Below are 13146 nucleotides of genomic sequence, written 5' to 3' on the forward strand. Positions count from 1 at the left end.
ATAACATAATAACCAACAGGCAATCTGAAGATGATAAACTCAAGGGATCGTCCCTATGACCCGTATAGAAAAGTAAGTGCTTTTCTAAATGGTCATGATAGGAGTGGAACCCAAATTACCTCTCAATAGAGTAGAACAAGTAACTACATCAACCAGTATAAGAATATGAATCGAGTCCCGGTATCAGATTTCAGACATTATCATCTGCCTTGCTTGGAGAAGATGGTATTGAGGTCGAGGACGACCGTGTGGATCCGCTCAGCTCCGTCATAAAGCCTCTAGCCGAGTCCACCGAAGTGAAATCTTTTGGACCCTGCGGGGTGAAAATGCGCAGCCGCGCAGGGTAAAGAAGAGCAAATCGGATACAATTTTTCACAAGATGAGAGCATATTGGAGACATTTCTCTTCTAGCTCTAGAAACTTCTGCTGAGTAGTCCTGGAAGAGGAACAGCCATTGACCATCCCACTGGAGTGAACCTTTGCTTCGGGCCGCAGACCATATCAGTTCTTTGTGTCTGAAGTTTAAGCATTTGAAGATTACCGGACGGGGTCTAGATTGGTTAGAGTCACGTGGGGGACCCAGTCTATGGGCTCGTTCAATTTCCAACGATGAGAGTTCCTCGGGAATACCCAAGAGGTCTGGAAAATCAGAGCGGAGGAATTTCAGAAGGTCCGGTCCCTTCAATGTTTCTTTAAGACCCACAATTCTCAGGTTGTTACGTGTCGAACGATTTTCTAGGTCGTCCATCTTCATCATCATATGTTGACGTGTAGTTGTTAAAGATACGACTTGTTCTTTAAGGTCATCAATTTCTTTGAAGTTAACTCCAATCCTGTTCTTGTTCACCGATATTCTGCGGGACATAGAGCCGAGCTCCGATTTCAGGTCTGATACTGCGGACATACATTTATCTGCCTGAGTTTGTAATAAAGGTTCTACGGTTTCCTTAATTGCTTTCACTATATCCGAGTAGGAGGGAGGAGCGGGGGGAGCCTTTGGTGCCATGGTAGGCAATGATTCAACTGTGTTATCTAAACTGATAGGCTGGTAGGACAGTAGCGGGGAGGTGGTGTCTGATTCTCCACGTTTCTCGCCACTCCTGTATCTTTGGGGTTTCGGTGTAGAAGATCTTAAGAATTTGTCCATATTAGTAATTATGAGCTCATGAGGGTCGGATGAGTGATATGGTTTGCCGTTGGTTATAAAAATGAGGGGGGATCTACATTACAGTTACGGGCGGTGCAAATTCACATAACACTGTGAAATGTTTCCATCAGTGGAGAACTGAGAGCGTTTGTATGACGCCAAGTTGATAGAAAAATTTAATTGTGTCTACCAGGTAGAAAGTTGCTATCACCAATATATGTGGTAGCAGCAAGACTCAGAGAGCGTGGTAAATAATGTTGGTAATGTAGTATTTCAATGACAACGGCAATCCGGCCTGCGTCATCACCGAGTGAGCACGCCAATTGGAGATAAATTAGTAGGTACTGAGTAAATCTCACTCACCTCCCACACACACAGCGATGGGGAGGGGGGATGAAGATGTAATTCACTTTGTGGCAGCGGACTGGAGAAATAGTGCTATATCTTGGGATCAGCTGTAGTAGTGATTAGTGTGATCTGTTTCAGTACGATGCTATCCAGGATATATCAATCTGTAGAGGGTGGGGGGAAGGAGGATATGACAGATCTGTGGTGTCTCTGTGGTTGTTTATATATGGGCAAGTGTTCAGATAGATATCATACCTATAAATCGTCTCCCCTCCGGGTCCCTCTTCTGCCCCACTGCTGGTACAGATGATAGTTCCAGGGGTAATGAGAGTGAGGTGCAGGGAGGTTGTTACCTCCTCAGATGGACTCCGCTGAACTCCGAGGGAGACCCGTGCCAGCGCAGCACCGGAAGTGCGGTCCCGCGGCTCTCTCTGTCTCCGAGCGCCGGGTCCCGACTCCTGCCTCGCAGGGCTTCAGGTACAATGCAGGTGGGGTATCTTCCAGGCTCCCCAGCAGGCCGCAGGGTCCACCAGGGTGTTTTCGCGGTCGCGGGTAGTCCCGGTGTCCGCGTCCATCTCCCGGAGCTTCCCGGCGGGCAGATGTTGAAATTTAGGCCGCGGCTCCGGCATCCAGTGTAGGCCACAACCTGCAGAGACCGCAAAAACGGTCTCCCGGCTCCGCGACCAGGCACACCGATACCCTGAGCCGCAATGTGGGTAGTGAGGGTAGGTTGGGGGAAATTATTTCTGCTGGTTTTATTGCTTTTTCTAAAGGGAAAGCAGGAGGTTCAATTCCCTGCTTCCAGTCGTCTCTCCAGTCAGGCCACGCCCCCCCCAGGAGCGTCCTTTCTTACCAGAGGTAAGGGCGCAGGGCACAGCTAGTTCCCAGGAACAGAAGTCCTCCCCGGCCTCTACTAAATCCACCACATGACGCTGGGGCTCCGCTAAGGGAGTCCGCCCAAGTGGGAGCACGTCTTCGACTCTTCAGCCACACCTGAGTTCACTCACAGGTGGATCCCTGGGCAATAGAAATTGTTTCTCAGGGTTACAAGCTGGAATTTGAAGAGGTGCCTCCTCGCCGTTTTTTTCTTATTGGCCCTACCGGCTTCTCACCCAGAAAGGGAGATAATATTAAATACAATTCACACATTGTATCTCCAACAGGTGGTGCTCAAGGTTCCCCTCCTTCAACAAGGAAGGGGATATTACTCAACCTTGGCTGTAGTCCCGAAACCGGACAGTTCGGTCAGACCTATTTTAAAATTAAAATATCTGAACCTATACTTGAAAAGGTTCAAATTCAAGGTGGAATCGCTAAGAACGATCATCCCCAGCCTGGAAGGGGGGGGGGGGGATTTTATGGTGTATCTAGACATAAAGGCTGCATACCTTCATGTTCCCATTTATCCACCCCATCAGGCGTACCTGAGAATTACGGTACAGTATTGTCATTACCAATTTTAGGGTAATTGGCGGAAATTATGGTGCTCCTACGCAAGCAAGGAGTCACAATTATCCCATACTTGGACGATCTCCTAATAAGGGCGAGATCAAAAGATTAGTTGTTGAACAGCGTGTCACTTTCGCTGAAGGTGTCACAGCAACTCGGCTAGATTCTCAATATCCCGAAGTCACAGTTGGTTCCTATGACTCGTCTGCCCTTCTTGGGTATGATTCTGAATATGGACCAGAAATGGGTTTATCTTCCAATAGAGAAGGCCCAGGAACTAATGACTCCGGTAAAAAAACCTATTAAAGCCAAAACAGGTGTCAGTGCATCATTGCACTGGTCCTGGGATAGATGGTAGCATCTTACGGGGCCATTCCCTTCGGCAGGTTCCATGCAGGGACTTTCCAATGGGATCTACGGGACAAGTGGTCCGGATCACATCTACAGATGCATCAGTTAATCACCCTGTCCCCTAGGGCCAGGGTGTCTCTCCTATGGTGGCTGCAGAGTGCTCACCATCTGCAGGGTCGCAGGTTCGCCATCCAGGACTGGATTCTGGTAGCCACGGACGCGAGCCTCCGAGGTGGGGGAGCAGTCACACAGGGAAGAAACTTCCAAGGTCTTTGGGTCAAGTCAAAAAACTTGTATTCAAATCAACATCCTTGAGCTCATGACCATATACAACGCTCTTTGGCAAATGGAAACATTGCTTCGCGACCTACCGGTTCTGATCCAGTCAGACAACATCACCGCAGTGGCTCATGTAAACCGCCAAGGCGGAACAAAGAGCAGAGTGGAAATGGCAGAAGCCACCAGGATTCTCCGCTGGGCGGAAAATCATGTAAGCGCATTTTCAGCAGTTCATTCCAGGAGTGGACATCTGAGAAGCAGACTTCCTCAGCAAACACGACCTGTATCCAAGAGATGACTTCTTTAGGAAGCCTTTGCACAGATTGCAAGTCAATGGGAACTGCCACAGATAGACATGATGGCCTCCCGCCTCAACAAGAGGCTACAGGTATTGTACCAGGTCACGAGACCCTCAGGCAGTAGCTGTAGATGCCCTAGTGACACCGTGGGTGTTCTAGTATATGTATATGTATATGTATTTCCCCCTCTTCCTCTCATACCCAAGGTGTTGAGAATAGTAGGAGGGAGAGGAGTGAGAACAATCCTCATTGTTCCAGATTGGCCACGAAGGATCTGGTATCTGGATCTGCAGGAAATGCTCACAGAAGATCCGTGGCCTCTTCCTCTAAGACAGGACCTGTTGCAACAGGGGCCACGTCTATTCCAAGACTTACCGGGGCTGCGTTGGACGGCATGGTGGTTGAATGCCGGATCCTAGCGGATAGGGGTATTCCGGATGAGGTCATTCCTATGCTAATAAAGGCTAGGAAGGACATGACATCTAAACATTATCACCGTATATGGCGAAAATATGTTTCTTGGTGTGAGGCCAGGAATGCTCCTACGGAAGAATTCCATCTGGGCCGTTTCCTTCACTTCCTGCAAACTGGAGTGAATTTCGGCCTAAAATTAGGATCTATTAAGCTTCAGATTTCGGCCTTATCCATTTTCTTTCAAAAGGAATTGGCCTCTCTCCATGAAGTACAAACTTTTGTGAAGGGAGTACTGCATATTCAGCCTCCTTTTGTACCTCCGGTGACGCCTTGGGACCTTAACGTGGTGTTAAGTTTCATTAAGTCACACTGGTTTGAATCACTTAAAACGGTGGAGTTGAAAGATCTCACTTGGAAGGTGGTCATGTTATTAGCCTTGGCTTCGGCTAGGCGAGTGTCGGAATTAGCAGCTTTATCACATAAAAGCCCCTATCTGGTTTTCTATATGGATAGAGCGGAATTGCAGACCCGTCCTCAATTCCTGCCAAAAGTTGTTTCATCCTTTCATATGAACTATTGTGGTGCCTGTGGCTACGCGTGGCTTGGAGGATCCCGAGTCCCTTGATATGGTCAGGGCTTTGAAAAATTTACGTGGCCAGATCGGCTACAGTCAGAAAAACAGAAGCACTGTTGGTCATGTATACAACCAACAAGATTGGTGCACCTGCTTCAAAGTAGACTATTGCTCGCTGGATCTGTAATACGATTCAGCAGGCGCATTCTACGGCGGGATTGCCATTACCTTAATCGGTCAAGGCCCATTTCACTAGGAAGGTGGGCTCTTCTTGGGTGGCTGCCAGAGGGGTCTCGGCGCTACAGCTGTGCCGAGCTATTACTTGGTCGGGTTCAAACACCTTTGCAAAGTTCTATAAGTTTGATACCCTGGCTGAGGAGGACCTCCTGTTTGCTCAATTGGTGCTGCAGAGTCATCCGCACTATCCCGCCAGTTTGGGAGCTTTGGTATAATCCCCATGGTTCTTACGGAGTCCCCAGCATGCTCTAGGACGTAAGAGAAAATAAGATTTTAAACCTACCGGTAAATCTTTTTTCTCGTAGTCCGTAGAGGATGCTGGGCGCCCGTCCCAAGTGCGGACTACTTCTGCAAGACTTGTATATAGTTATTGCTTAAATAAGGGTTATGTTATAGTCTCATTGGTCTTGGACTGATGATATGTCGTTTTCATACTGTTAACTGGATAATATATCACAAGTTATACGGTATGATTGGTGTGGGCTGGTATGAATCTTGCCCTTGGATTAACAAAAATCCTTTCCTCGTACTGTCCGTCTCCTCTGGGCACAGTTTCTCTAACTGAGGTCTGGAGGAGGACATAGAGGGAGGAGCCAGTGCACACCAGATCTTTCTTAAAGTGCCCATGTCTCCTGCGGAGCCCGTCTATTGCTCAAGCGGCTCCTTGCTGGTTAATCTTAGACCCAGATTGGGGTAATGGAGGTTTGAGGTGTGGTGCCTCTGGACTGGCTGAGCTGGATGGCCTCAGTGTGGCATACCTTTACATTCTATTAACACTTTTCACTTATTAATTTTTTAACACTATTTCTCTATTTTAATTGCATTTCATTTTGTATCACTTTCTCTATAGCTTCGGCTTCCTAAATACTAATTTATTAACACTATAGTTTTTTCACTGGTATGCAACGCTGGGCTTTCTGGCTTATGCTAGTGTTTTGGGGTGCCACAACCTGCACCTAGATATAGCGCTAGGGACCCCAAATATACAGAGACGCCTTGATGCGGCTTTGGGGCTTATTCACACATTTGCGCAAATATGTATAACGAAGATCTCTGAATTCTAATATTATGTGGAATTTATATCTGGTTACTGTTATCATTCAGGGTGCTGGGGAAACCAATGGCTTTTTTACCCCACTGCGAACGCCTGGACACGCCTACGTTTTTCCAAACACTCCCAGAAAATGGTCAGTTGACACCCACAAATGCCCTCTTCCTGTCAATCTCCTTGCGAACGCCCGTACGAAAAGATTCTTCGTACAATCCATCGCTGGACAGCGATCTGCTTTGTACCCGTGCGACGCACCTGCACACTGCGGTGCATGCAAAAAATGGCAGCGTGCAATCAGGTCGGCATGACCCCACGAGTACGCAAGCTTTGCACGGGGCGGTTTTTTACTCTGTCTGGATGGCGCCTATCTGATTGCAAACCTCAGCAAATTGACAGAGGAGGGATCAGGTGTGAATTAGGCCCATTGTCACTCTGTTTGTGTAAGTGTCAGTGTTGCTACTGGCAACTACAGTGTGAAGAATTGTAAGTAGAACTTCTGTATAAATGAGGCGTGTAATATGGCCGGGGCATTTCTTATTTATGAAATAAATGAACAAGTGGAAATATATTTCACAGCACAAATCTCTGCACATCTGTAAGAAAGTTCATTTGTTTTACCCTTAGAAAAATGTGTCACATATCTTTTCCCTGACTCTACGTCAGCAGTCCACACATACACGCACACACATATAGATTATTATCTCAATTATTACACAAAACTGCAACTTGTGAACATGAATAAATACACCCATAGGTGAAGACAGCCGCCGCCCATAGAGAGTGAAAACCCGCCCCATGCAAGTGTGCAAATGCATGTGTACACCGTGCAAACACTTCGTCAGGCAGCGGACATCTGCAAATCCGTTCCCAACTCACTCACCATGGAATGATTTTTCCATACTGTGTAGTCTCTGCGCAGCCCGGGACTTACTCCTACAGTGCAATAGAATCAGGGTGATCGGGGCCAGAGCTGACGTCACACACCCACCCTGTAAACGCTTGGGAACGCTTGGGAACGCCTCGGTTATACCTGACACTCCCAGAAAACGTCCAGTTACCACCCACAAATGACCGCTTCCTGTCAATCAGCCTGTGTACGCCTAGAGATAACATAAAATGCAGGATTTATTCGCAGTTTGTCCTCGCACCTGCGCATTACGATCTGTACGCATGCGCAGTCATTCGATATTCAGCCGATCAGGTCTGAATTAGGTCCTTTGTCCCTCTCTAAGCTTTCATACATCTCACTGATAGAGTTATTTGTACCTTTAGTAATATGTTTTAATTACAGAATATAACAAGATAAATAACTGTAATTTCAAGTGTAAATCCCTGTAAATGTAGAGAAGAAATAATTTTTGTCTTAGTAAATAACCTTTATTGTTTTCTATATAAGTACATTTCCTGCATGATGCCCCTTTATGTATTATCTGTGTCCCTTAGTGTAACTGAGCATGTAGCTATAATGTGGGTGACAGCTCAGCCTCGCCCTGTGTGCAGAATGTGACCCCCCCTTGGTGTCTGAGTGTCAGAGACTTTCACTTTCATTTCTCTCTCCTGCTGCAGCTATGGCGTCTGCTGATCTGAGACAGGAGCTGGACTGTTCCATCTGCCTGAGCATTTATACAGATCCTGTAACCCTGAGATGTGGCCACAACTTCTGCCGGGTCTGTATTGATCGTGTGCTGGATACACAGGAGGGGGCTGGAGCTTATACCTGTCCTGACTGCAGAGCAGAGTGTCAGGAGCGTCCTGCACTGCAGAGGAACATAACGCTGTGTAACATAGAGGGGAGTTTCCTGTCTACTCGGCCAGATCAGCAGGAGACTGGGATCCTCTGTACTTACTGTGTGGACTCTCCTGTACCTGCTGCTAAATCCTGTCTGATGTGTGAGGCTTCTCTGTGTGATAAACACCTGAGAGTACACAGCAAGTCAGCAGAGCACGTCTTATGTGACCCCACCACTGCCCTGGGGAACAGGAAATGCTCCGTCCATAAGGAGATCTACAAGTATTACTGCACTGAGGATGCTGCCTGTATATGTGTGTCCTGCAGGCTGGATGGAGAACATCGGGGACACCTGGTGGAGATGCTGGATGAGGCCTCTGAGAAGAAGAAAGAGAAGCTGAGGAATGTGCTGCAGAAACTGACCACAAAGAGAGCGGAGTCTGAGAAAAGAGTCCAGAGTCTGCAGGAGCGCAGGAGAGAAGATCAGGGAAAAGCAGCTGGTGAAATAGAGACAGTCACTGCCCTGTTTAGAGACATCAGGAGACAGCTGGAAGACCTGGAGAAGAGAGTCCTGAGTGAGATCTCCAGGCAGGAACAGCGCGTTTCACTCTCAGTCTCTGATCTGATCCAGCAGCTTGAAATAAAGAAGGACGAGCTGTCCAGGAAGATGCGTCACATTGAGGAGCTGTGTAACATGTCTGATCCAGTGACTGTCTTACAGGAACCAGGCACAGGGGACTTGTGTGACACTGAGGAGCTGTGTAACATGTCTGATCCAGTGACTGTCTTACAGGAACCAGACACAGGGGACTTGTGTGACACTGAGGACACAGAGAGACATGATAACCAGGTCCGTGGTGCAGGAGATCTGGATGTGGGTCTCATCTCAGAGACATTACACACATTATCTGATATAATAACAGGGATAAATACAGGGATCTATGTGCAGGAGGCTACAGCCCTATTACTGGATGTAACCACAGCTGGTGATACAGAGTCTGATATAATAACAGGGATAAATACAGGGATCTATGTGCAGGAGGATACAGACATATTACTGGATGTAACCACAGCTGGTGATAATATACAGATATCAGGTGATGGGAAAACTGCATCCTGGTCACATATAAAACAGAATCGCCCAGTAACACCAGAGAGATTTCTGTATGATCAGGTAATAAGCAGCAGGATATTCTCCTCAGGGCGACATTACTGGGAGGTGGATGTCAGTAAGTCAGTGAGGTGGAGGGTGGGGATGTGTTACCCCAGTATGGACAGGAGAGGAAGATATCAGTCACTCATTGGGAATACTAACAAGTCCTGGTGTCTGTATAGGTATAATAATCAGTACTCAGTGATACATGATAGGATAGATATCCGATTACCTGACAATATCCCCTGTGACAGAGTGAGGGTATATCTGGATTATGGGGCAGGACAGCTGTCATTTTATTCTCTATGTGACCCCATCAGACACTTACACACCTACACTGCCGCCCTCACTGAGCCCCTCCATGCTGCATTATTGATAGCGACCGGGTGTATAACTATATGTGGGGGGAGTCGGGAGATGGCAGTAATTACCATGAAGAATCTGCCCAGATACTGTGAGGGGTATATGACTGGGGGAACATTCAGCTAACAGAATGATGTATTGGATGGAGCTACAGCTGAACCCCTCCCCCTGTGTAACCATGTGACCAGTGTGTGGGTGTTTTCCCATATCCAGGGCCGGCAACAGAAATCTTGGGGCCCCATACAGTGATATCTATGTGGCCCACTCTAAATATATATATATATATATACATATATTTATATATATATATATATATATATATATTTATATATTTATATATATATATATACCAGCTGAATACCCGTGCTTCGCTATGGAATTTAAAGAATATCGCAAATCTTTGTCAGGCCGCAGCTCAGGGCTTCCCTGGATTGATGCTGTCAAAAGGCTGGTGCTGAGGAGAATAATCCTCCTCCTTCTCTGCCCCGTCCCGCCTCTGATGCTGCCCTGCTCAGTGCTGTACATGCTGGTGCTGAGGAGAATAATCTGCCTCCTTCTCTGCCCCGTCCCACCTCTGATGCTGTCCTGCTCAGTGCTGTAACTGCTGGTGCTGAGGAGAATTACCCGCCTCCTTCTCTGCCCCGTCCCACCTCTGATGCTGCCCTGCTCAGTGCTGTAACTGCTGGTGCTGAGGAGAATAATCTGCCTCCTTCTCTGCCCCGTCCTGCCCCTGATGCTGCCCTGCTCAGTGCTGTAACTGCTGGTGCTGAGGAGAATAATCCACCTCCTTCTCTGCCCCGTCCTGCCTCTGATGCTGCCCTGCTCAGTGCTGTAACTGCTGGTGCTGAGGAGAATAATCCACCTCCTTCTCTGCCCCGTCCCACCTCTGATGCTGCCCTGCTCAGTGCTGTAACTGCTGGTGCTGAGGAGAATAATCCGCCTCCATATCTGCCCCATCCCCCCTCTGATGCTGCCCTGCTCAGTGCTGTAACTGCTGGTGCTGAGGAGAATAATCCGCCTCCTTCTCTGCCCCATCCCACCTCTGATGCTGCCCTGCTCAGTGCTGTAACTGCTGGTGCTGAGGAGAATAATCCGCCTCCTTCTCTGCCCTGTCCTGCCCCTGATGCTGCCCTGCTCAGTGCTGTAACTGCTGGTGCTGAGGAGAATAATCCGCCTCCTTCTCTGCCCCATCCTGCCCCTGATGCTGCCCTGCTCAGTGCTGTAACTGCTGGTGCTGAGGAGAATAATCTGCCTCCTTCTCTGCCCCATCCTGCCTCTGATGCTGCCCTGCTAAGTGCTGTACATGCTGGGATGACAGACCAAGCTCCGCCTACTGTATGCTAAATATGTTAGGTTTGCAGGCTGATACTATGTCAAAGGGCCCTAGGTCTCCTTGCTTAGCTTCAGCACTAAAGTATGCCTCTGCCCCCACCTGTGTGTGTATCTGCCATTACCCGTGTGTGCCTCTATCCTTACCTGTGGGTGCCTCTGCCCCTGCCCATGTGTGCCTTTGCCCCAACCAGTGGGTGCCTCTGCCCCTCTCCGTTTGTGCCTCTGTCCCTACCCGTGGGTGCCTCAGTCCTTACCTGTGGGTGCCTTTGCCCCTACCCGTGTGTGCCTCTGCACCTACCCATGGGTGCCTCTGCCCCTACCTGTGTGTACCTCTATCCTTAACTGCGGGTGCCTCTGCCTCTACCCATGTCATTCTCTGCCCTCCCCGTGTGGGCCTTTATCCTTACCTGTGTGTGCCTCTACCCCTACCCATGTGTGCCTCTATCCTTACCTATGGGTGCCCGTCCCCCTACCCTCTGCCCCTACTCATGTGTGCCTCTGCCTCTACCCGTGGGTGCCTCTGCCCCTACCCATGTGTGCCTCTATCCTAACCTGAGGGTGCCTCTGCCCCTAACCTCTGCCCCTACCCGTGTGTGCCTCTGTCCCTACCCATCGGTGCCTCTGCCCCTACCCGTGGGTGCCTCTTTCCCCTACCTGTGTGTGCCTCAATCCTTACCTGTGGGTGCCTCTGCCCCTACCCATGTATGCCTCTGCTCTTACCTGTAGGTGCCTCTTCCCCTATCCATGTGTTCCTCTGCCCCTACCCATTTGGGCCTATGTCCTTACACGTGGGTGCCTCTGGCCCTACCCATGTGTGCCTCTGTGTAAATTGCTCCAGGTATTCCAGAGTTATGCTGGAACAAGCAGAGAAGTGCCACTACAGCTATCTGCATTGTTTTTAATTATATGTTTTTTTTTCTGATGAAGTCTTACTGATATACCATATGGTGAATTGTTATCTGACACCTACATAACACTCTATCTGCTATACTGAGGATTTTCTATGATGAATACTCTCTATGCAGGAGTCTGATTGTTAACCCCTGATGAAGTCCCAATGACGAAATGCGTTGGTTTATTAATAGCGATCTTGCTACACTTCAGAGAGGATTGTTTGTCAGAAATGATGTTGACTCCAATGGAATAATGTCAATATGAGCTGTTGTATGCACTAAGAACATTTTTATGTATCTTCGTCATAGATGATTTGGAAACAGTATACATTCATTGTCTATTTTATGAATATTTTTTTATATATATAATGGTAATCAATTAAAGATAAGTTGAGACTTGAACATGCCAGACACTTCTCAGGTCCCTTGGGATTGTTTTATCTATCTATCTATCTATCTATCTATCTATCTATCTATCTATCTATCTATCTAATAAATAGAGGCGGCACACACAGGCTTTCAGTGTGCATAAAAGACACCTGTCAGGCTGTGCCGTTTAATTCCTCAGAAGGTGATACAGTGCAAAACATTGAATATAAATACAGAACATAATTGGCGCCCTTACCCCCCACAAATGATTCCCATCTGCGAGGACCACGGATCTCCCAGACCTTCCCCGTCCCGCACTTCCAGTTTTGGCGTCACAGGAAGTGACGTTACCCAGACTGGCCGGTTACCATGGCAATGCGCTGAGAGCTGTCAAATAACCACAACAATGTATTAATTTAGTGTACAGACACAAAGTGAGACACATATACTGTAATATGAAAAACATCACATCGCAGCAAAAACACATCCTGTGAGCTAGAAAATATAATAACACACATAAAAAAAATTACGCTCACAAGGAGCTGGGGTGTGCTAAGTGACCACAATTCAGACCCAACAAATATGAACTGCGATGTGCTAAACCTGTTATCACAGATACAAATCATCATGATGATTTATGGCATATTCAAATGAATAATAACATGTTATACTTCAACTAATACAATGAATCAATGTAGTGACACAAAGTAATCTGGATGAACCAAAATTCTATATAATCCATGTACTATGTTGCTGACCAACACCACCAACAATGGCTTACATACAGGAGGACGGCTAGAAATGTAATTATCCACATATAAATTCAGTATTGCGGGCACCTAGCGGGATGTAATGCCCGTCACATAAGCTTATCCGAAATGATAGTATAAAAATGATGTCATCACAGAAAATTGATAAATCCGAAGGACTCATTTAAACCCCTGGGTGCAATGCAGTCCAATCGCAAAATCCACTTAGATTCTAACTGAAGCAAATTCTTGCACCTATCCCCCCCATGGATGGAGGCAGGTACGTGATCAATGGCCTTAAGCGTAAAGCTGGCTAAGTTGTGTCGCTGTAAGGCAAAGTGACGGGCTACCGGCTGCTCCCTCCTACCTGAACTTAGAGCCGGGCCGAATCGCCGATCTATTTGTGTAA

General features: G+C 47.6%; 1 protein-coding gene across 1 annotated transcript; it reads left to right on the forward strand.

The window, feature by feature from the left end:
• The first annotated feature begins 7717 nt into the window (after positions 1-7717).
• Positions 7718-9830, forward strand: LOC134945662 (E3 ubiquitin/ISG15 ligase TRIM25-like). The gene has a single exon (XM_063935100.1). The coding sequence runs from the start codon at positions 7718-7720 to the stop codon at positions 9518-9520; it is 1803 nt and encodes a 600-aa protein (XP_063791170.1). The 3' UTR covers positions 9521-9830.
• Positions 9831-13146: the final 3316 nt, after the last annotated feature.

This window comes from Pseudophryne corroboree, chromosome 7, assembly GCF_028390025.1.
Source record: "Pseudophryne corroboree isolate aPseCor3 chromosome 7, aPseCor3.hap2, whole genome shotgun sequence".
In the NCBI taxonomy this organism is placed as follows: Eukaryota; Metazoa; Chordata; class Amphibia; order Anura; family Myobatrachidae; genus Pseudophryne; species Pseudophryne corroboree.

What these genes read in the sequence shown, in the direction of transcription:
- LOC134945662 (XM_063935100.1), top strand. Translation starts at nt 7,718, where the DNA reads ATGGCGTCTGCTGATCTGAGACAGGAGCTGGACTGTTCCATCTGCCTG.